Source organism: Paroedura picta, chromosome 5 (genome assembly GCF_049243985.1).
Source record: "Paroedura picta isolate Pp20150507F chromosome 5, Ppicta_v3.0, whole genome shotgun sequence".
Taxonomy (NCBI): domain Eukaryota; kingdom Metazoa; phylum Chordata; class Lepidosauria; order Squamata; family Gekkonidae; genus Paroedura; species Paroedura picta.
Window position 1 is genome coordinate 46,865,847 of NC_135373.1, and position 23,539 is coordinate 46,889,385.

Below are 23,539 nucleotides of genomic sequence, written 5' to 3' on the forward strand. Positions count from 1 at the left end.
GGGTAGGCTGTAATCTTGTATGCTAAGCAAAACATTGTTGCATTAAAAAGGCACCGCACCATTTAGTCCATTATTTATTTCAGTTATCGTTTTTAACATTCATCCCTCAATCCCTTCATTAACAAGATCATACTTTTCCCCAATGGGCATGAAGATTCTGAGCTAGCATGCTAACATGCCATTGCACAAAAAGCCAGTATCATGTAGTATCAGGCTAGGATCTGGGATACCCAGATTTGAATCCTCATGTTGTCATGCAAGCTTGCCAGGTATCCATTCTCCGCTTCCCCTACCACACAGGGTTGTTGGGAGAATAAAATGGAGGAGGGGAGGATAATGGAGTCTCCCTCTGCCCCCTTTGGCAGAAAAGCAGGGCACAAAAGTATAAATACAGCAGCCCTGCTAAAACGAGATGCTGGTTTTGTGTGTCACATAGGTCTGTTTTGCCCGCCAATGACATATTTAAATTGGGCTAGCGATTACAAAGTACATAAACAGGTCCATTCATCAAGGCTTCACTTCTCATGGTATTAATCCTTTTTCTGCCTGAGACCCTGGGAGAGCTACTGCTGATCTAAGTAGCCAATGCTAAACTAGATGGACCCAACATTTGGTTGTGGTCTGAAGCACCTTCATCTGCTAAAGCCCAACACAGTCCCTCTGGCTCTCATGACAACATATACACAAAGGGAAGCAATTCTGAGGAAACTACTAACAAACCAGATCCCAGGCAACAACAAAATAAATGCATTAGTGGGCCTGAAGAAACTGGCTTTGCAGGGCTATACTGAACCTGAACATCAAGAAGTAATCTGTTCACGCCTGAGCTCTCATTTCTAGCCTTCTAGATATTAAAAAAGGAGGGCAAGTAGATTTAAGTGCAGACCAAGGACCAACTTCAACAGACAGTGGTTCAAACTTTAGACCAAAATTATGCAGTGCCAATAAATAAAAAGGCCCACCAGAGTGTAAAACACAAAATTCTTCTCTCCTTCCCATATCTCAAAATTAAGTCTATTCAGAACCCTTTGACCAAATCTTCAATTTAATAATAATAATAAAAAAGGAATTAAAGTGCCACCTAGAGATCAGTGCAGTAGTTTCCATAGCTGATTAGGGATTCATGCTTGGGTTTCCCAGATCCGAAAGCCAGTGCTCTAACTATTTCACCACACTGACAAAAGCCCCTACTCCACTGCAAAGCTAACAGTCTGTCTTGCTAATCCTAACCTCTTTCACAATGTTAGAGAGAAAATGGTGGTGACGGGGTGGGAAAATGGAACCCTACGAGCACTGCCTTGTGCTGACTGAAGGAAAGGTTGCATAAAAATGCAAGGCACAGAGCAATGGGTTTAGCTAGCCTATTGCAGCAAGCTTCCATTCTCCCCTCTTCAAAAGTACCATGTCTTGGCACCAGGCCTCAACTTTGGCACCAGTTTGCTGTAGTTTTTGGCTTCATGAATATACTTGATTTAGGGAGCTGGATGCGGTTTTGATCAAATCAATGCCAGTTCTTTTTTTATTACATTGAATGGCATTTGTGCACATTCTCCTGGCAAGACTTTTTGAACATTTAAAAATTGAGTTTTCCTGTTTTGTGGCCATGCGGTCTAAAGAACTACATTTAATACACGCTGGGACAGGTGCAAACATGGCTAGCTGCTAAGGCTGTGAGTGGAGTGCACTGGAAAGAACCATGATTTGGAAAGCCTTCTAATTCCACGTTTGTTGTGACACTGACCAAATCAGTTTGTTTCCTTTCTACAAACTGGAGTTTTTTTAGAATCCCAGCTTGGGCAGGAGACTTCAAATTTGGCCAGGTGTCTACATTGACATCACAGCAACTTGGAAATGTTATTAAAAGCTTCCCGAACCAGAAAGGTGTCAACTGCACTCCACATGAGGGGAAAAGCTTGATGTCCAAAACATGACAGAACACATGGAAAAATTAAGCGGCACATACCCAGAAGCCAGCATGATACCATAGAGCAGGGGTAGTCAACCTGTGGTCTTCCAGATGTCCATGAACTACAATTCCCATGAGCCCCTGCCAGCAAACACTGGCAGGGGCCCATGGGAATTGTAGTCCATGGACATCTGGAGGACCACAGGTTGACTACCCCTGCCATAGAGCTCTGGGCTACCCAGTGCCTTTTAACTACTGTGCAGGGTTGTTATGGATGGGGGAGCTAATTTTGCTCTTGGAAGAAAAGGCAGTATAGAAATCTGGTAAAGAAAATTAGGCTAAAGGTTTTTAAAAAATGGAACCAGAAGATGACTACAATTTTAGTCTCCACCAAATTGTATTACAAGCCCTCCCCCTCCTTTCTTGGCCTACAAAGTATAACCCTTGAGATTATACTCTTGCTAATGCTGAATCTGTCATGAAGACACAAAAACCAGAGGGTGGACCCAATTTAGTGAGACCTCTTTAAGATGGCTTCCTTAAAAAGAAATGTAAAATCTAGTGTAATTTGGCTGTTTCTTGCTGCTTGCAGTACAAGTTCGATAAAGTCCACACACAGACATTCTACTCATTTTACATACCATCTCACATTCTTGAAACAAGGCTTAAAATCAATATACGGTAGTAAATCTCCAAATAAACAGAAAAGCTAGCTTTGTATTAGGGAAAGAATAGTATCTCTTCTCCCTGTCCCAATTCAGAGGTCTTCATTAAATTGCCATTTCTGTTTCTCATGACTAGTTTACATGTACATGATTTCTCTTCACTTGATGAATTATATCTGAAGGTATGATGCCAATCACAGGAAAAATCCAGGGAACAGCTATTTTTAATTGCAGGTGAGATGTGTACCGTTATGCTTTGGAAGATGCAAACAATTCCAGATGTTGATTATTGATGTTCTAGATTTTGACAGTAATGGGAGGAGGGTAGGGAGTAAAAATTGTTAGATTCAAGGATATCCAGAATTCAGACAGACACTTCAGAGGAAGTGAAATCCTTTTATGGTGAGATTTTGGACAGATATATGGATTTGGAAATACAGTGACAGATGTAGAAATAATTTTCAGCTTCTTCATAAATATGGGAGTTGAGAATATTGTGTTCAACGTTATGTTAATTCTTGTTTGTTGTGTTGTAATTATTAACCATTCTTAATTAAAAGAGGGGAAAACACATTGAGATGAAGCCATAAACATTTTATCTCTGGCAGTGGCTCATTCACACATGCAAATCACTGCAATGCTCCAGTCATTGAGCACATAGATATGTGCCTCAAGCCTTTTTAGAAATATTTCCCTCCAGCTGGTAGTCTTGCCAGGAGAATATTGATTTGGTTTTTATAAACTGTCCTACTTATCAATTCATAAGATTCGTCTACTTCCAACTTTTGCCAGATAAGTACCATTCACTTAAAATAGCATCTCAGCAGTACAAAAGTGTTTTTATGGTACTCCTTGTTGATAGATCACTGCCATTTCCCTATTTGGCCAAAGAAACGGACTCCTTTTTACAGAACTGCTGAGCTGCAGAAAGCCAAAAGAATATAAGGTAAGTCTCTGAACACCCCTAACACACTTTTATATGTACAAACTTAAGCTGAACACCTTTCTAAAAACTGGAAGGCTTTTAGGAACAGAATTTATGTAGAGATTAAAATACCAGACAAGATACTGTAGTCAGCCCATAGGACTGGGGACAAGAGCATAAAGAAAGGTAAGATCAAAGATATCCCAAAACCAAGATAAAATGCTTTTCTCTAATATTCCAAGCAATTTTTTTGTGGATTTAAAAAACAAACAGCACACACCCAGTGAATTACCCCCTTTTGAAATAGGGTCCTCTGTTCCTTCAAAGTGAGTTTTACTGCTCATTGTCAATTTCCTTTTTCCTTCAGAACATGTTACATTTGTCACCCCTGATTACATGACACAGCAGCATGTAGCAGGAACCTGACAAAATAGCGAAGCTCAGCAGCAAGCAAGCAAGCTGTGGCCCGTCAAAATGAAAACCCTCACAAACATCTTACCAAGATTTAATGTACATTTATTCTTAACACGTGGAACATATAGTATAAAGATTTCATACTGAATAAATGATATTCATTAAGCCAAAAAAAGGAAAAAAGGGAGGAATTTACATCAAGTTTTTTTTTTAGCTACATCGTCTGAAATACAAATATGCAGAATTCATCACTGAAAAAATCTCAATTGTGTTTCTTCATCAGGAACTTCAACTGAACCTAGAACTTTTTCACACCTCGATTAGAAAGAAATAAAACAAAAAACCCCAGGAAAAAATAATAAAACTATAAGTTGATTGGCTGCAGAGACAGCAATGACTTTATACACAGAGACCTGTACAGCATCCTCCAGAGAGAGAAAGAGAAAGAGATAGAGATGTCTGGCAAGAGATTAAATAATTGGTGTCTCGTTTTCGCAGGTCATCAACTCGTTTTTTTTTTAACTCGTCATACTATAAAGAGGAGGGGGTGCAAGGAGAAGGGGAACAGAACTGCAAGGAGTTTGAGGGCATGTGCAATGTACAACGTCATATATATATACACACGTGGCAGCGATTCAGCTGCAGCTAAAGGTTAAAACCAGTTCTAAAGAGGTGATCTCAGGGTTATTCATACAATCAAGGAGGAAGAGAGAAAAAGAGGTCAGGGTGTTGTAGGTTCACACATGATACTTTGGGGGAAAAGCCTTTTTTTTCTCCTCAACAATTAAACTAAAAACATTTTTAAAAACTACAGCTTGCTGCTGATCCAGCTTTTTTTCTTCAATGTGAGACATTATTACAGTATGTTTACAGTTTAAGGTGTACAGTACATGAAGTTCTACACTCTACTGCACAGGCCTCCATCTGGACAAGGTCTGTTGAACTGGTAGCTTCTTGGTTCCTGCAAGATTGTGAATGTACAACGATAAACCACACAAGAGTTCAGCAGTCACTTTTTTTGTCCTTCAGAGTTTACCATTAAAAACAGTTATGATACTAGCGCCTGTTGATGCAATAAACAGGACAAAGTTGGTTTTTTTCCCCAAACTCACTGTAAACGACAGTAACTTTGGTTAAAATAAAAAAGTCTTTTTTTTTAAATGTAGGCAGAGCTCTGTCTCCTTGAACAGGGGCTTAGGACAGATCTGAAGGGGAGGGGGGGACATCTTTTCCCCAAGGTAGAAGCAGGACAGCGCAGGGCAGACAGTGGATTCTGAGGTGGTTTTGCATAAATAAAGGGGCAACAATCAGTTTTCTAAAGTCCTCCACTCACACACACACACACAGGGGGGTAATAGGCATCCCACGGCTGTCATGACTGGCCAATTAAAAACAGTACGTCACAAATAACTTGTGAGACCAATGAGTTCATCAAGGGTGACACGGAGATGTCCAAGAGCCGTGACTCATATAACGTGAACTCAGAGTGGTTCTCGTCCACTTTGGCCAAGGCAAGCAGTGCCCGGGCTGCCCGGCGCATCATGTCCACGCTCGTTGGCTCAAAGGGAGGGTTTTGCATGTGCATCAAACTGGCTTGGCTCTGTTGGTACTGAGTAGCTGCCAGGCTGTCCTCCAAAAAGCCTAACAAATTGCCAATGCTGCCCTTCTGCACGGCAATGGCTCTAGCTGCCAAGCTGTCGCCCTGTGCCAAGTTGGCCAGTAGTACCACAGCCATCTCCCGGCAAACCGGGTTCTTTCTGTCACTGAGGAAACGCACCATGGTGCTGTAGAGTTTCTCCAAGCGACTGAAGGGTGGCGTTGCAAGGATCAAATCCACATTGTTGTCCTGGATGCTGAGTTTGCTGAGAGTTTCTAAAACCAGTCTCTGAGGCGAGAGGACAGCATTAGGACCCAGGGTTGGAAAAGGATCTTGGGCTTCTGCAGAAGGACACACAGCCCAGTGGAGGAGTCCATCCAGGATAGGCAAGCAGATGCTCTCTGGGTATGGTGAAAGGTCTAGCTGCCCGGAGATGTTGGCCAGTGTGACCAGCGTGTTCTCACGGAGGATCTCCAAGCAGTCCCACCACCACTCCACTTTGTTGCAGCTCACTCCTTGGTCCTGTTCCTCTTCCTTCTCATAGGTCAGTGGTGCCTGCTTGCGTTCTGGATGCTTATGGTGAAGAAGAATCAGTTTCCCTAGGATCAGCAGCAGACCAGGGTGTTTGGACATCTCAAAGTCATTACCTGGCACAAACGATAAACTCCTGATGATATTAGACACACAGATGCAGCGTTTAGACAGCGAGTCCTGCCAGTCTAGAAGCGTACACAAAGGTGTCTCATCTTTGCTATGAGGCTCATCCTCCAATATTTTTATGTTTCGGTGGCTCTGAGCAGGACTGATGCCAAATGGGAATTTACTGCTCTCCTTGGCCACCTCCACATTCCTGACTTCCTCCTCTTCTGCCAATGCGCCTGGCCGTGCTGAAAGCATGTCATCCATAGTTGCTGTTATCCTTTTCTCCGGAGGACCATCGGATGGAAGGGCCACTCCCTCCTGGGCACCTGGATTGCTCTCAACTACAGAACGTTTTCGCAAAACAGAGCTGCAGGAAGGTCGTTTGTGAGCCAGCGGCAGCTCCATTTTGCTCTCAAAGTGGGTTTGAATGTGTTCAGTGGTGTCTCCCCCACCAATCCGCCAGTGCAGCAGTCCACTTTCAAACTCCTGTACCCGGCCGAGTTTGTCTGAATAATCTACCACAAATGGGTCATTCTTTTGCACTATCTTGACTGGAAGCTTGTCAAACTTACTGACCAGTTTCTCCTCATTGTTCTCTAGAGGTGCTGCAGTTTTATTTGCGAAAGCAGCCTCTTCCTCCCCTTGCTCTTCTTCCTCCTCCTCCTCCTCTTCCTCCTCTTCCTCACGGTTGGGGCTCCGTGACTCCTCTTTCTCCCCGTCTTCAGGTGCAGGAGTTGAAGACTTGCAGAACCTTTCAGGATCCAATAATGTTCTTTGCCCTGGATCGCCCACCTCATACTCTTTCAGGATTCCAAAGATTTCAATCAGGCAACGCCGGAAATATTCCACCAGGAGCTCCAATAATCCTGGCAGCTGCAAGATTTAAGAGGGGAAAAAATACACATGAGAAAGCAGGAAAGAGAGAAAAATAATTCAATGTAGGCAGAAGTACACAGATGTGGATGGGCAGAGTTAGTAGCAAAGTTTCTAAAAAGGTCTATTATGTCATTATTATCAGTGTCTTAGAATACACCTTGCAGTGTTAATTATAAAGGCATTTTTGAAATGTTTCCATCTTTAAGAGAAAAATTCAGTGCCGTTGATTCTATAGACACAGGCATACAAATATTCCTCATTCAATAAAAGACTCACATTGCACTAGTAGCTAGCTGGAGAATGAGAAATGGATTGGCTCTACAGCCGAGCACATTCTCTGCAGGTTCAATCTCCGGCATCTCCACTAACAGGAAATTAGACAGCAGCACTGGGAAAAAACATCTGCCTGAATATCCTGATAGCCATTAATGGTTTCATGGACTGTACTGGGTTAGAGTGACCAATATTCCCACTTAGTACAATGTAATCTTGTTTAAACTTTAAAGTGAACACACAAAACACAACCCAAATAAGAGACAGTTTAATAAACGCCTACTGGTTGAATACCAGCCTAAAGGACATAAAAGTATTTTAAAAGGAAAGGAAAGCAGTTCACCGTTCTGTGACACTCCTCCCCCACCACTGCTGCTACCCAGGTGAAATACAAGAAATTGCAGGTAATTACTCCAGATGACAGCTATGCATGTGATTACCTACATTTTACACACACAATGTATACATGCTCAATGGAAAGTTCTTGAACTTTTGGGCCCAGGGCTACTTCATAGATACTTTAGGCTGATTCTGCATTGAGCAGGGGGTTGGACTAATTTATTTATATATATATTTATATATATTAATGATTCAACTTCTATCCTGCTACTCCCGCAAAACCGAGTCATGGCGGTTAACAGTGTATAAACTCCACATTAAAATTAAAATCCACCATAAAACCATAACCCCATACATCTAAAACACTGCCAATTCCAGACAGCGGTGGCCAACCCTCCCTCTCCCTGCTCAACAGATGGATGATACCATGGAGGGGAGGGGGATGTCAAGGGAGCCACACCAATCAAATTTGCTCAAGGGTGGGAGCCCAGATCTTAGCCAGCCTGGCAACCAAAGAACTCTGTCTTACAGACCCTGCAGAACTTCGAAAGCTCTGTCAGGACCCTTAGCTCACCCAGGAGCTCATTCCACCAGGTCAGGGCCAGGACTGAAAAAGCCCCGGCAAACTTCCCGCGGTCCAGGGATAACTAGTAAGTTAGCTCCCGTAGAGCAAAAGACCCCTGTATGGCCCTTTCAATTCCATGATTCTATTACAGCTATCCCTAGCTTCGTGTAGAGGTTAGAAGCACAGACTCCTAATTTGGCAAGCCTGGTTTGATTTCCCACACCCCCACATGCAGCCAGCTGGGAGACCTTGGGTTCGCCACAGCACTGTGTCGGGGTTTCTCTGACTTCGCTGCTCCTACCCGGGGACTCACCAGCGAGAGGCGTATCACCTGGACCTTTATCCAACCCTGCAGAGTCGGGTCTGGGGGAATCCTCGGCGGGGGGAGTCCTCAACGAGGAGCAGTGTTTGCGCTTGGAGGACCGGGGAGGAGCGAGGAGCGGTCTTGGCCGGGCAAGGAGCCGCCCAAGATTGAAACGACGGATGCAAGACGCCGGAGCTTCTCCTTTAAGGGTTCGGTGGGCGGGGGATGCGAGGGAGGAAAGCTACTTAATGGGAGAGGTCGGCGTCAGTGAGGAGGTGGGGTTCGGGATAGTGCAAGAAACTATCACGAGCCCGGGAGTTTCAGCCTGGGTTTCCCGGTGGACTCCATTCTGAGACGTCGACTATCTGCCTCAAGTGCTATTCCGACCTGCCTTCCCGTCTGCCGACACCGTGGCGGAGCAAAGAAGAGGAGCGAACCCCTCGAACCCTGACACACTGATTAAGTGATTCTGACCTAGCAGTAATATCAGGGCTCTCTCAACCTCACCTACCTCACAGGGTGTCCGTTGTGGGGAGAGGAAAGGGAAGACAGTTGTAAGCCACTTTGAGACTCCTTCAGGTAGAGAAAAGTGGCATATAAGAACCAACTCTTCTTCTTCTAAAAATCTGTACCCCAAAATTTAAGTTCTATATCATATATTCTGCAAATTTTGCATAATATTTTGTTTCTTCTAGTCATACAGAGGGGTAAGAAGTCAGCGGCCACTCAAATCCCCTGGCTCTAGCATTAGCCCTACCTCCGTGGGTCCTAAACAGAAGAACATTGTTCTCTACCTTAATAATACTGCTTACAACTTAGCTTCCCAAGCCTGTTTCCTTGCTCTGAGTCCAATTCCCAGAAGGTGTTCACCCACCTGGCTGAGGTTGAAGGTCATGATGCTGTTGTCATCATAAAGTAGGATGTTGATGGTATCTAAGGCCCATGTGCTTTCAGCCAATAACCCAGACTTCAGAGACATCATCACTCGCCAGGCTTCTGGTGTTCCTGCCGCAAAGACAAAGCACATTTGATTCCCATCAGCTTCCAGAACAAGAACAAAACTAACCCTTTAGTTCTTCTTTCTGAATTGGAAAGGATGCAGGAACCAGCCAGCAAGACATGGAAGACTGTACATGCCTGCCATTATCCTAGCCCACAAGAAAATCTCTACTGTGCTTTCATTTAGTCCTACAACTTTTCCATTATAGAAATTCCCTGTAGATGTAAAATAGCAGTTGACAGGTGAACAGAGCCTGATAAAGCAGTGTTAAAGGACCAATCTCTAATTAAAAGCCTGCACAAACAGAAATATTTTGGCCTGGCACCTGAAAGGGAGCAATGGCAGGCAAGCCTAGTGGAGAAGAGCATCCCGTAAGCAACGTGCCCCCCACTGAAAAAGCCCAGTTCCCAAGCTCCCCCCCTGGGACCAGGCAGGCTTGTTTGGCAGATCATACTTAGCAAGGCTGGACCAATGGAAGGAGGTGGTCCACATACTGAATCATACATGATATATGCAAACGTCCCTAAAATACTACCAGATCATTGCAAACAATCAATTTCTAAATCACACCCTTTTCAACTTTTTTACTGTTGAGAACCCCCTGAAACACTCTTCAGATTTCAAGAAGCCCCAGAAATGGTGTGATCATACAGGATATGTGTACACACCTACTCAGGGCTCCTCCTTTCCCACCCCCTCCAGGCCCGCCACTGGCCATTTAGGGAGTGGGGGAACAGGTTGACATGACCATATGTGGCTTTATCACATGATAAATGTTTAACAAATTTCAAAAGTAGATTAAAAAATAAACTCCCATATATTCATGAAACCCTTTCAGCACCATCAAGAAACCCTGGTTGAGAAAGCCTGTTCTAAATGGTCAGAATGTATGAACCCTTCACCTTGGTGTAATGTTTCAGCAAGACACCAATGGGATGACACTATCCTACCAGCAACACAAGAGATAAGAGCTTAGAAATTACCAATGTCTTTTGTGGTCAGACGCCGCCTTTGCTTCAGCACAGGTTGTGTAGCTTCCACAGACCCAGGTGGGAATGTGATGTCCCGCCGTATCATAGGAGGTTGTACGGCCGTGGGTGTTATATGTGAGGCAGGGACTGGAGGCCCTGCCTTCTGCATTTTCATTCCCGAGTGCAGAAAAGGAGATTTACTTGGAGAGGTGCGGTTTTCCACCGGCCTGGGAAGAGGTGCTGGACTAGATACCTGAGGAATGTGATTCTGCATGCTAGGCGGGGTCTGATAGTTTGGCTGTGGCGGCCTCGTCATGGGGGGCACAGGGGCAGAGGGACCATAAGGAGGTTGACGGTTCCCGTGAGAAGGCCATGGTCCCTCGTGATTAACTCTCTGATCTGGGTGCAGCATTTCATCTGTTCGATTCACTCCATGATACGCAGGCCCTTGTGGGGCAGAGCCTGGACTCTGCCGGTTGGGATAGCCGTAGCCCATCTCGTTACGCCCTTGCCACATGCTGCCCTGCTGAGGGCCCTCGGGAGTGGACTGAACAGGACCACTCATCATCTGAGGTGGAATATTCTGCTGTGTGCTGGAGCCTGGGGGAGCAGAGACCCTATCTCGGCCAAACTGGAATGGGAACTGGTTCTGTGGCCCGCCAGGTCGGCGGTCAGTGGTGGAGTATGTACTTCCGTACTGGTTGAACATTTCCTGCTGTGGAGAAGGCTGAGCAGTTTGCTGCTGGCTTGGTTGTTGGGTCTGTGCCGGAGGCAGCTGCTGCTGGGCTTGGCCCTGGCCTGTGCTATACGATACGCTGTACATCTCCCCTTCATGTCTTTTGGCTGGGGGGCCATAGTTGCCATCCATCGGTCGTTTGTAATTCTAGAAGAGGAAAAAAAGTTGCAGCCATTTGTAATCAGCTCTCTTGTCAGGAGAAAGGGATGAAGGAATTGCTTTTACAAAGCATACAAATCCCAGCAGTTTCCTGTCATCCTCCATAGAAGGGTTCTCTTATGTACTAGGCAGCTTTCGCACGAGTTCTCCTTTTGAACCAAAAATGATCATCAGCAGTATTCTTGTCTATATATGTATATTATGTACATATGACCAGATTGGAAGAGGTCTACAGTACAGCACACTATAAAAAAACTATTTCAAGACTCTTTAGAGACAGATATGGCTTCCATCATGTAGCAGGAGGGTAACTATACAAGCAATGTTTTAGGATTGGGACTAGGAGATGGATCCCAGTTTGGGTGAGTGAGCCATCATGAAGTGAATTCCACTTTTGTTCACAGGTCTTGCAAACTAGGGCTTGCTATGATCACCTCAGAAATAGGAAGCCAGAACCACCTCCATTGACTGCAACATTCGCCTACAGAACACTAACATCCTTGTGATAAAGTGTTCTTTGGCAAGCCAAGTTGGCAGAATTAGGTCACAAAAAAGAAAGGTCCCTCCTGCCACCAAAGGTTTGTAGTTCTTTATTAAACCTTTTGCCCTTCAAGTATCTTTACACCGCTCCAGTGGAGCAGTATAAATAAAAGGCTAAGGGCTAAAGGGGAGGAGAGGGGGCGGGCGCTGTCCATGATAAAAAACTTGGAGGAGGGAATCAGGAGCCGCGAAGGGGCTCCTGATTCACTCCTCCGAGTGGCACACAAGGGCCAAATGGTCAATTCTAGTCTAGTTATAAATGCATTCTTAACATAAAAACTGGGGATAACAAAATGTTGGATTTTTGCCTATAGATCAAGGTTTTACAACTGTAAAGTATGTAGAGAGTAGCTTTGGAAGGCTTAAGGGCAAACTATCCTCTGCAACGTGTACTACGCAGCAATCCTGCACTACTTGTCATTCACAGATTCAAGTGGGTAGCTGTGTTGGTTGGCTACTTTGTTCTGCTACTGCTGCTCAGTAATCCTATAAACATTAAAAAATATTTACTTAGTGTTAACTGATGCTAAAGAAAACTACAGGAAGTTCAGATGTGGTCCTCTCAAAATGTCTTGATAATGAATGTCTGTACAAGCCAGTTCTTCATTAGTTTGAGGGAGGGGAGGCACTGACATCAAAATCATTGTACTAAGATTTAACTTTTCTCATATACATTCATAACGGCAAATATTTTAGAACATTAACTTCTTTTTCAAACAACAGAAAACTACATAGCGCTAAGAATTTTGTTCAAGAGTCAGGCATGAACTAGAAGATCCTGAAAGCCCCCACCACAGCCATATAACCATCAAACCACACAATCTACTAAAAAGTGCCATTCCTCCAGACCACAAATGTCACTTGCCTTCCACAATTTCTGATCATAATCTCTACTACTCTTGGTAGCTCACCTGCTGTTGTGGTTGATAGAGGGTGGTTTGTTGGCTTGGAAAGGGACTGCCAGAAGTTGTACCTTGAGTGGAGAATTGATTGCCATAGGAATCATGTCTGTAGAAAGATCAGACTATTACTTTGCTGCGCAGAGGAACAGAATGCCATAACATTAATCTGTTAAGCGGAGCAGAGCTGCTATAACTGACATTCCTGGAGGGAGAAAGCCAGGTTTGCACTTACCGCTGCTGCTGCTGCTGAGGATAACGGCTGGGAGAGTACATCCCTGAATCAGGAGTGGAAGGCATGATGTTGGGCTGGGGCGTTCCACTTCCTAAGTTGGCTTCGGGTCCCATTCCTGCTTCAGTCCTACAGAAAGAGACACACTTGAAGGTAATAACTTGGAAAAACTCCATACTAACTAGAAAGTTCTTCTTGCTGCATGTCCAGTTTCAATTTAGCATCTTTCTGCCAAGTTTGCTAGACCCATTTTCTAGTTCTTGTCTTGACAAATCTAGGTGCAATTTGCACAAGATTCCTGAATCCAGAGGCTACAGGCCATATTCCTTTCTACCACAGCCTCAAGTTGTACTCCCCAAACATAGAACAAGGAAGAGTCAAAGCAGTTTACAACTGTCTTCCCTTCCTCTCCCCACAACAGACACCCTGTGAGGTAGGTGAGGCTGTGAGAGCTTTGGCAGGACTGTTCTGTAAGAACAGCACTATCAGGACTGTGACTAGCCCAAGGTAATCCAGCTGGCTGCATGAGGAAGAGGAATAGGGAATCAAACCCAGTGCCCCTCTTAACCACTATGCCAAGCTTTCAGTTGACCTGTTACTCAGACCCATCTTCCTTACATCGCTCTGCTCCTCATATCCCCTCCCTCAATTTCAGCACACACAAATCATGGACAAATTAACATTTCAGAATTAAGCAGGCACACTGAGCAACTTTTATGCATAATCTGAAATTTACTTGGGTTCAGCATAGGGACTCACCTCACTCTTTCATATGGGCTATAAGGATAATGTTGCCTTTGCCCCATAGCCATGTTACTCATCCCTGGGCCTGCAGCACGATTATAAGGATCGCCCATGCCACTGTTAGGGCCCTGCCCCGAGGACATAAAGGGATCACTTCCTGAGAGGAGAGAGGAAGAAATGATCAGAAGAGAAACCCCATTGCTCACTTAGCTTCAGAAGTTGACGACTAAGATAGTTCCACTGCTTTACGTAAGCAAAGAGAACTGCCACTTTCATGGGGTCAAAGGACTCAGTAAGCATTAATGGCTGTGTGTGAAAAGTACGCAAGCTGTCATCACCTTTCCTCATACTGCCATATGGATCCTTATTTGGCTCATAGGATATGCGCCCCATCATGTCGGAAGTATTCATGCTGGGCTGGTACCCTGGATTTGGAGTCATAGAATTCCTCTTCTGGAAAGTGGGGTCACTGCCATCGGGAAAGGCATCTTGAAGACCTACTGAGTTACTCCTGATTCAATAACGGGAAGGAGAAAGTATTTTAGTGAAAAAGGCACACAACAACGCAGACACAGACAGACTCACTCAAGATGCTGTGGCTAGGCACAGCTGCTGTTTTGATCAGGAGCAGAAATGGAATGTGCCATACCTGATACTTGGCATAGGGGGCATTTGACTGTGTGGTGTTGATGCGGGAGTTGGGGGCTTCAGATCTCCTCCTTCTGCCATAGAACTACTGGTGGACTGAGGTGTCTGTGGGCCCTGCATGGAGCCAGAACCCGCTGCAAAGAGATAAGAAGTGTCAGCAGCTCCAGGGTAGGTATAAAATTCTAAAGGACTCCAATCTAAACTCAAGGTACAAAAGGCAAGCAAGCCAAGAAGAATAAATCCCATCCCAATTCTACAACTCTCTTCAGGATGGGCATTAAAAAGCTGGTGACATTTTAGGATTAGCAGAATGTTTTCAGTCTGACAGAATGGTCTTTAAAGTCCAGGCTACCCTACCTATATTTGACCACAGACATTCCCAAAAGGCACTGAAAAGGAACTATATTATGCACAAACATGGGTAGAAGCAACATGCTGACGAGTACCCTTTAGAGGCAGAGATGGTGCCTTATTGTGGTCCCTCCTTTATGCAAAGCAAGGAAGGATAACCAGATTCAAGAGTTTCAGGTGGGTAGCTGTGTTAATCTGTAGTAGTAAAACAAAATTCAAGTCTAGTAGACTACCAAAAATTTCAAGGGTATACGTTTTTATGGTTCACTTCATCCAATGCCTGATGCAATATCAAAAAAAATTTGGACCAGAAAAGCTTACACCCTGTAAAATTTGGTTGATCTTTAAGATGCTACTGGACTCAAGATTTGGCCTAGAAGGTAACACTTTAGTGCCTCAAAAGGACACAGCACATGCTATCCCCTACTGCAGCCTTCCCATTTCACTGGAGTCGAACTCCTCCAATACAGGGAACAAACTACTCTTTGGGACCTCTGCTGAAAATTACCATAAGCCAAATGAAGACCAGTGGTTCCTGCTGGCTTTGGTCCCATCCCTCTGGCTGCACATACCCCCTCCGAGTGAAAAATAGCCAAGCTCTTAATTAAGGTGTCCATTAGTTACCAGTTTCAGCAACCAATATCCATCTTCTCAGCCTTGCAAGTTGATGAGTCATTTTAGCTATTCATTAAAATCCTGTAGAGGTCACCTACAGGTCATGTTTGTTTATGCCCCACCTTCCTGGCACCCTCTCTCCCTCGGCTCCACTGCTCCCTCCCAGCCTAGTGACATCTCCGGAGAAGGAAGGGCAGAGGCAAGCCCAGCAGGGCGCTTCATTCATAACCCCCTCCCCCACACCCTTTCCTCCATTCATTAGCCTTTCAGCTCCATTCCGTTCCCCTGGGAATCCAGCAAGCCAAACTCTCTGCTGCATTCTAATACACTGACATCAGCAGGAAGAGGTTTTGAGACATTCCCTGCCGGCGCTGCCATTTGTTGTGCATCCCCACCCCCTGCCGGCCCTCCCCACTCACAAATTTACAAACTGCTGGAGGGGTGCCAATTCCATACAGTGTGAATTCGAGCCTAACTGGCTGCACTTCCCAGGACACATGTTGCAATTCATTTATAACCACCAGTGCAGAAAAAAAAACCCTGAAAGGGGGAAGAGGCGGCGAGGAAGCTCATGCCGTAGTTGGCCAGCAGGCAGCGGCTAACCCACAAGCTTATGTAGTAGTGCTGTAAAAGAGGGCAATCTGGCAGACTCATGGGTTTGTAAACTGAGATCTTATACAAAACGCACACAGCAAGATACTTTCGGTGGTTGACCCTACTTTGGACTTATTCTGCGAACAAGACTTTCCCACCAGCCATGTATTAAGAGCCAGTTTGGTGTAGAAGTTAGGATTGCCAACTTTTAATCTGGCGAGCCAGGTTTCATTCCCCACTCCTCCACATGCAGCCAGCTGGGGTGACCTTGGCTTCGCCACAGCACTGATAAAGCTGTTCTGAGTGAGCAGTAATATCAGGGCCCTCTCAGCCTCACCCACCTCACAGGGAGCCTATTGTGGGGAGAGGAAAGGGAAGCAATTGTAAGCTGCTTTGAGACTCCATCAGGTAGAGAAAAGCCACATATAAGAACCAACTCGTATCTTACTTCCTTCAGAACAAACGCAGAAGTTTACCCCAAGCTACGCTCTGAACATGGGTCAAAGGGAAAGAATCTACTTTCAGCTAATCACAGCTTTTGCCCAGATACACACAGAGATGGCACTGAACCTATAAAGAACAGCCATCTCTACCCACATATATAAACCATGCAATAGAATTTGTGTCAACCTGAAGCAGAACAGAACATCCAAAAAACAAAAATGCCTGCTACCACCGCAGTAAGAGCCAGTTTATGGAAACTTTTTGGCAGCAATGGTGGCATGGAGCCATGTATAGAGCCTAAAGCTGGTTGCAAAACCATCGCCTTATTTGCAAAAGGGGAAGGGGAGAGATTTTGCACATCTTGTTCCAGCACTCCACTTATTCCACACCTCTTCAGAGGAAATTTTACTATGCAGGAGGTAGAATAGCACAGCCTCAGGGGTCAAATGGTGTTGCTGTCCTGCGTCTTCTGAATTAAATTTACCGGGATGTACAACTGCAGCCATACAAAAGAGAGTTGCAGAGAGCAAGTGGAATGAAATCTGTTGGATCAGGCAAGAGATCGGGCAGAACAATTCATGACATACCAAACACAGCCTCCACTGTACCTCAAGCCCAAATCCCCATCACTTTGTTCTTCCAATTCTAAGCTCCAATTAGGTCAGCAGGGACACAGAAAGCACATCGCTACTTGCAAACTGCGACAAACTCTTCTGAGTCCCATTCAATTCATTCAGTAATAGCTTGAAAGATGCAGTGTTCAGGTGCAAATACACTAAGGTTTCAGTTGGATGCCCAACTTTTGAAGCCTCTTCTAAAAGGGCTTGGACAGAGAATTCTGCTACCTGATGGATTCTGTCAGATGCCACCGTCATCTCACAAGTGACCTCAAAATATTTTTTCTCATGCCAATTTTCCTGCACAGTGCTGTTGCCAAACACAATATTTCATACAGTCTTTCATAGCATATAACAGTTGCCATCTCAAAAGTCTCCAATGCTTTGCCATTTCATGAGCGCATTTGGAAAGTACATTTGCTCAGATCTGAAACCCAGAGTTAAGGCTGCTGGGCTAGTGACAGACAGAGACTGATTCCTCAAGAGGAAAACATACAACAATGCAAAAAAGTGTGACTACCACAAGGACTGGCTTTTTCCACACACAATACAGAATGAAGAATTTCAAAAGACTGAGAAAGTCTAGCAGCACAAGGATTAACTAACACTGCCTGAAATGCAAAAACTAAAGCACAACGCCGCAAGAAACCATTTTTATTATTATACGTAAGTGCCAGTTTCATCTTTAATACAGTATTCTAACCCAATGAAAGGTGGGGTACAATCAGCAACAAGACTGATTTGAAAATGGTACTTCTCCTTCCACAAAGAATAGCCATTTTCTGCATACATAGTACTTCTGGTGCAAACCTACCCACTAACTGCAATTAACTTTGCCCTATTTGGTAGCTGCCACAACTCCACCCTGTTAGAAAGGCAGAGCTAAATAGGGAGGGCCACAGGTAACAGGGACATCAAATTTAAGGAGCAAGATTTGACATTTAGTAGATGGGTCATATGCTGCTTATTTGCTGAACATGCTTTGACTACAGTACAGGTTTGCAGCTATCATAGGGTGCTTGCCACATGTTCTAAAAAGGCACCACTGTATCAAAATTTTATATGACAACACTTTATAGGTTCATTCAGACACTGTGCTAAACCACAGTTTAAATCAAGTTGTCACAATAGACACAAATTGAGCTTATGCCGTGCCCTTGTACTGTTCCCTCCCTTCTACAAAGTGCAAAAAAAAAAGAGGAAAAAATCTTGCCCATGATATCTGGCTTAGTATTCTAAAGCAGAACTGAAAGCTAACCTAGAATCCAAAATTGTAGGGAGCCAACTGGAAGTTTGTTTTCCTAATCTGGTGAGGAAAAGCAATGAGAACTTGCACAATGAAAGAAGATGTATTTGTCTTGGGTACAGCAAACTGGAATTTGGATATGGCTTATACGATGACAACTGAATGCCATGTCTCTACATAAGGAATGTCTAATAGAGGTTGAAACCAGATCTGTTAAGTTCTGTGTCATCTTGCCCAACCACCACAATCTTGGCTCAAATATAAAAGCCACAAAGAATCTGGTATAAATCAGCATTAAATTCACCATAAATCCCATTATTCTAGACCAGTAGACATTACATTTCTCGTCTTAAAAGGAAAAAGCAGCATACAGGCAGAAACTGACCATGGAAAGAAAAACCAACACCTGGGTTCATATTTGAATGCCTACCTGTCAGCCTAGCACATTATTATTTTCCCTAAAAAGTGCAGCTTTATCAGGAGATGGCAGAGGTTGTCTCCAGCTTTCATCCATTAGTTTGCAGAATGAAAAAACAGATTATATAGAGACACTCTCAAACTACCTAAAGCGAATACAGTATCCTACTTTTGGGCAGAAATACAAGGTCTTGTTGACCAGTTGCCATCTGTTCAGAGGAGCTGTATAGTCCTTTAGACAATGAAATAACACAGGGCAGGTTAACAACACACCAGGCTACAAAGTCAAACTATACTCACCCGGAGATGGAGGTTGTATTTTGGGCTGTGACTTTTTTGAATCAGTTGCAAAGATGTCTGGAGGAGGGTCCTCACCGCGCTCAATCTTGCACTCAAAGGCGTAAAGACACTGGATGTACTGCTTCTTCAAGGAGCTAGCTGCACTACTAGAAGTGCCCACATTCAAATTGGTGGCTAATTCACGCCATTTTTTGTTTTTGTTAACCTGCACAAAGCCAGAAAAGGCCAGCTTTTAAATCCAAGTCACGTCTTCCATTCCCAAAGGTACTTCCCAATTAGATTTTAGTTAACTAAGGAAGTACTTAAGCAGACATTCAGAGATTTTTCTCCAACCAGTTATTGAAAGAAAAACATTTAAGAAATGTTGTCACCCACCCTAATGTAGAAGTAAATACCAAGCAATAGCAAGTTTGCGACAAACAATAGTACAAACAACAACATGAAAAATAGTAATGTCCCCCAAGCTGCATGAAGTGATATAAATGAATTGCATCTCAGCAGACCACCTCACAAACTGCAATGACCCTCTTTGACATGCCCCCCTAAAAACAAACTTTAAAAAATGGCTTGTGTGTACCTAGGAATATATGGATTAAGATATTGTACTGTTCATCAAATTCTATTTCAGAATCTAATACAGTTGTGTACCATCTTAAGAATGCCACAGAAAAAGACTACAAGCTACATGAATAGAAATGTCCCTCACTTAAGTCTGATCACTTACTTGAGTCAGTCCTCCAATCTCCTTTACTGAGACATAGAGCCGATACAGGTCTAGGGGCTTCCGGCCCACAGCTGGAAGATTGGTCATGCCCATTGCTTTCTCTTCAGTAAAGGACAAATAGCGGTCTACCCACATCTTCCTCTCTGGCTCACCACCCAGCTCATATAATTTAGTAATCTTCTCATTTGTGGTAGTAGAGGAGTTGGACTTCTATAACAAAGGAAAAGGATGCTATAGAATCACAGAGCAATTAAAGCATTATATGCAACTTGTGAATGGCCATGCTTCCAGGATCCTTGCATTAGGCAGAGAAATAATAAAGTGTGGTGGTGGTGATTAAAAGCTTTCATCATCTTACTTTGGTATACACAGTAGCTTCAGTTCAAAGGTATTATGGAAATATGGAAGGATGTCTTAACCTTTATGAGAAGTATCAGTTATACAATAATTAAAAACAGGGTTATGCTTATATATATTCATCTCAATGTATGACTTTGGTTTAAGCATCTTCTTTGGAAATAGATGTGAAATAAGTCTACATCAGAAGATCTGTTCAAACTACTCAGCTTTCCAAATGGTAGAAAACTACTGAAATGGAAGATGACTGAACCGTGAAAGAAGCGTACAATAATGTAAAGGATGATCATTTAGCTCCATGTCCTGTTGATTACTAGTTATGATGGAACAAATGAGTAGCCATAAAGAAATGCTAATGATATTTACAGATGCTGGAACATTTTTTGGAGGGAGGGTTGCTCCATTTTCACCAAATGTAACCTGTTGTATTGTATGCTTAATACAACAAGAGGACAGATCAGTATCCAACTTCTCAAAAATCTTCTATAAATTAGAGACCTCCTAAAGCAATCTATCTTGAAGAGTGGTCAAAACTCTGCTTCATCATAGCAAAAAGAATTTACCAAGAGGAACACCGATACATTAATTAAGCAAGAAAGTAGGTTGGGTAGCAGAATGTATGAACATCCCAGTGGTTTATGTTCCACCTCTGAGCAGAAAAACGATGAGATGAAGGCAAGTGACAATGAAATTCTCTCATAATACAGTCATAAACTTGTTGCTCAGATTCTTCACTGAAACTAAAATCCACCCCATGACATCCTTGTTCACAACAATGCCATTTTTTTTGTTTAGCCCAAATATTAATAGAACGCAAACATTCAGTCAAGTTAGTTTTTAACTGTAACCGCTCCTGCCCGCCACTACCGCTGCCACCCGCCCGCCATTGCGCCCCTCCTGGAGCCAGTGCCCACCTTCTGACCGCTGACGCAGGTAAGCGCCCCCACTAACCCCCCAAACCGACCAACCCTCTGTGCTCTTCCTCCCACCGGCCCCTCGAACTGCCACCGCTCCGCCGCAGTTTCCCCACACCCTACACCCCCACCTGGCCACGATGCCTCCCACCCAACGCGACGCCCCCCCCAAACAACCCCATAAGTCGCCGCTGCCCTCCCCACCTCCGCCATGGATCCCACGCCCCACCCACCCAACTGTCACCATCTTCGGCCCTCCCCCAAAACTCGCCCGCGGCCCCCCACCCCCCCAGGATCCCTCGCCCCACGCACCCACCCGTCCCCATCTTCTGCCCCCCACCCCCCAACACTGGCCCCCGCGCTCCCCCACTCCACCGCGGAACCCCCACTCCACTCACCCATGTCTGGAGGCTTCGGCAGACCCCTGGGACTGCCTCAGTCCTGCAATCTCTGCCACTGTCCGGAGCCTTCTGGCGGGCCCTGGCACAGCCCTGCCGCGTCCTACATGTGCTGGGGCTGTCTCTGGGACCGCCAGAAGGCCAGGGCACCCTTGAGAGCTGGCCACTGCCGCGGCCTGCTGCTATGCCCATGGACAGCCTCGCCGCATCCAGGATGCACTGACGCTGCCTCTAGGCCCGCCAGAGGGCTGCAGGAAACTGTGCTCCTGGCCACAGGCTTCTGCTGGGCCCAGGGGCAGGCTCGCCATGTCATTGTCATGGTGGGGGTGTTCCTGGGCCTGCCAGAAGCCACAACGCGATTGAGTGCCCAGCTGCAGGCTTCTGGCGGGCCCAGAGACAGCCCCGACACGTCGTCACTGCACCGGGGTGGTCCCTGGCCCCTGCAGAAACCCGCAGGAGCCTGCACAGCCACCCAAAGGCCCGCCCTTCTGCCAGGCACAGGGACAGCCTCGCCGCGTCATAGATTCGGCAATGCTGCCCCTGGCCCCAGCAGAAGGCCCCAGGACGCTGTGGAGCTGGCCAGCCACACGCCTCTTTGCCCTGCACCTACCATCAGGTGTCCCCTTTTCCATCACTTCCCATTCCCCCTTCTCCCCTTTGAAAGCCCATTTTTATAAATAGGCTTTGAAACTAGTTATTACATTAAAGCTAAAACTGAAGCTAGGAGATGTGAATTGAGGATATGCAGGCCTTGTTACACCATGGTCTGTTGGCACAGCTGTTGCCTCCAAACCAACTAGAGCAAGCTACCAGATAGAAAGAGGCATGTCACTAAGGAAGGGCTTTGTTTGCCTTTAAAGTTAATAGGAGAAGACACTGGGAATAACCATCACTGGGAAGCCCAGTACAAGTTCCCCCCACGTTCACTCGATCTAATGGGGAGGAAAAGCAGGCACGAGCACACTGGTTGTGCTCAACACAATTGCCAAGTGTATGGATCCTGCACATATGTCATTGACACTTGTTTTGCAACACTACTGATCATGGAGCAGAGAGTGTACGGGCAGGCACTTCCTCCGTGCAGACCACTTAGCGATCATGTTGAGAGGGGCTAATGTGCTCATGCCTGCCTTCCCTCCCCACATAATAAGTTAACACGTATGTGTGTGTGTGTGTGTGTGTGTGTGGGGGGGGGTCATCCCTACCAGCCTCAGCTCCTAGTCAAATCTAATTATTTGGAGTTCAGAACCAGCTCTAACAAGCCTTGGAATTGTGCAAAGTTGACGGTACAGCTCTTTACAAGGCAATGACATTTTCAGTAATAATGAAGGAAGAAGAGTAGACAATAATGAATAAGGGGGGGGGGACCCTCACTGCATAGCCCAACCACACAAACAAATAATACAGTATGAGAAATTCATGCTAACAATTAAAAAACCAATAATGCATGGTAATAACTTCACACTTTTTCCCTTTACCTTTGACTTAGATTCAGCTTTTGGTGTTCCATCTGCTTTATTGTTCATTTTAGCTGCAGGTGTGAGTTTGACATCACCCAGTCCCATCATCTCAGGACTTGCAGCCATCCCTTGAAGAATCAAAACCACAATTATTAGAATGTTTTCCGATATGTGCTATGCAAACCAAGGAGCTTGGTGGAGGCCTGGCCGAACTTACCTGCAGAATTGTTGGCCATATTTCCACCCATTGAATATGGTGGGCCCTGGGGATTTAGCATGCCAGCCATGCTGTTGATTCCTTGGCTGTATGGAGGTCCAGTGCCCATCAATCCACCTTGGCTTATATTGGGGTAACCAGATGGCCTAAGAACAACAGGGCCATTAGCAATATCAAAATCCAGACTGTTTATCCTGCTAAAGCAATTCTGTGGCTTTTCTTCTGAACATAGCTTCCTGATGAAGCAAACACTCCCACCCCACCTAGATTATAGCTCCCTGCAGATACCGTTAAGACTAGATGGAACATCCTTCTACAAATATGACGTTTATTGTATTCCTGATTTGCTGTCCCCACTACATGGAGTTAGGAAAAGTCAGTGTCCCTATACTGTGTAAATAGCTTTTTCAGCATTAGGCATTAATTCAAACACTTATAACCTTTGTAGGT

At 44.9% G+C, this 23,539-nt stretch overlaps 1 protein-coding gene across 3 annotated transcripts in view; it reads right to left on the bottom strand.

The window, feature by feature from the left end:
* Positions 1-3,995: 3,995 nt before the first annotated feature.
* The window catches only part of ARID1A (AT-rich interaction domain 1A), a 101,323-nt gene continuing 81,779 nt past the window's right edge, over positions 3,996-23,539 (bottom strand). For all 3 annotated transcript variants that reach the window (XM_077337713.1, XM_077337714.1, XM_077337715.1), the window contains exons 9-20: positions 23,090-23,235; positions 22,891-23,000; positions 19,744-19,953; positions 19,020-19,224; positions 14,437-14,569; positions 14,126-14,298; positions 13,803-13,944; positions 13,047-13,172; positions 12,824-12,920; positions 10,490-11,360; positions 9,381-9,511; positions 3,996-7,022 (exon numbers count right to left, since the gene is read on the bottom strand). In XM_077337713.1, coding sequence (XP_077193828.1) covers positions 5,283-7,022; positions 9,381-9,511; positions 10,490-11,360; positions 12,824-12,920; positions 13,047-13,172; positions 13,803-13,944; positions 14,126-14,298; positions 14,437-14,569; positions 19,020-19,224; positions 19,744-19,953; positions 22,891-23,000; positions 23,090-23,235 — 4,084 coding nt within the window. In that variant the 3' untranslated portion in view covers positions 3,996-5,282. The remainder of the gene's footprint in view (positions 7,023-9,380; positions 9,512-10,489; positions 11,361-12,823; positions 12,921-13,046; positions 13,173-13,802; positions 13,945-14,125; positions 14,299-14,436; positions 14,570-19,019; positions 19,225-19,743; positions 19,954-22,890; positions 23,001-23,089; positions 23,236-23,539) is intronic.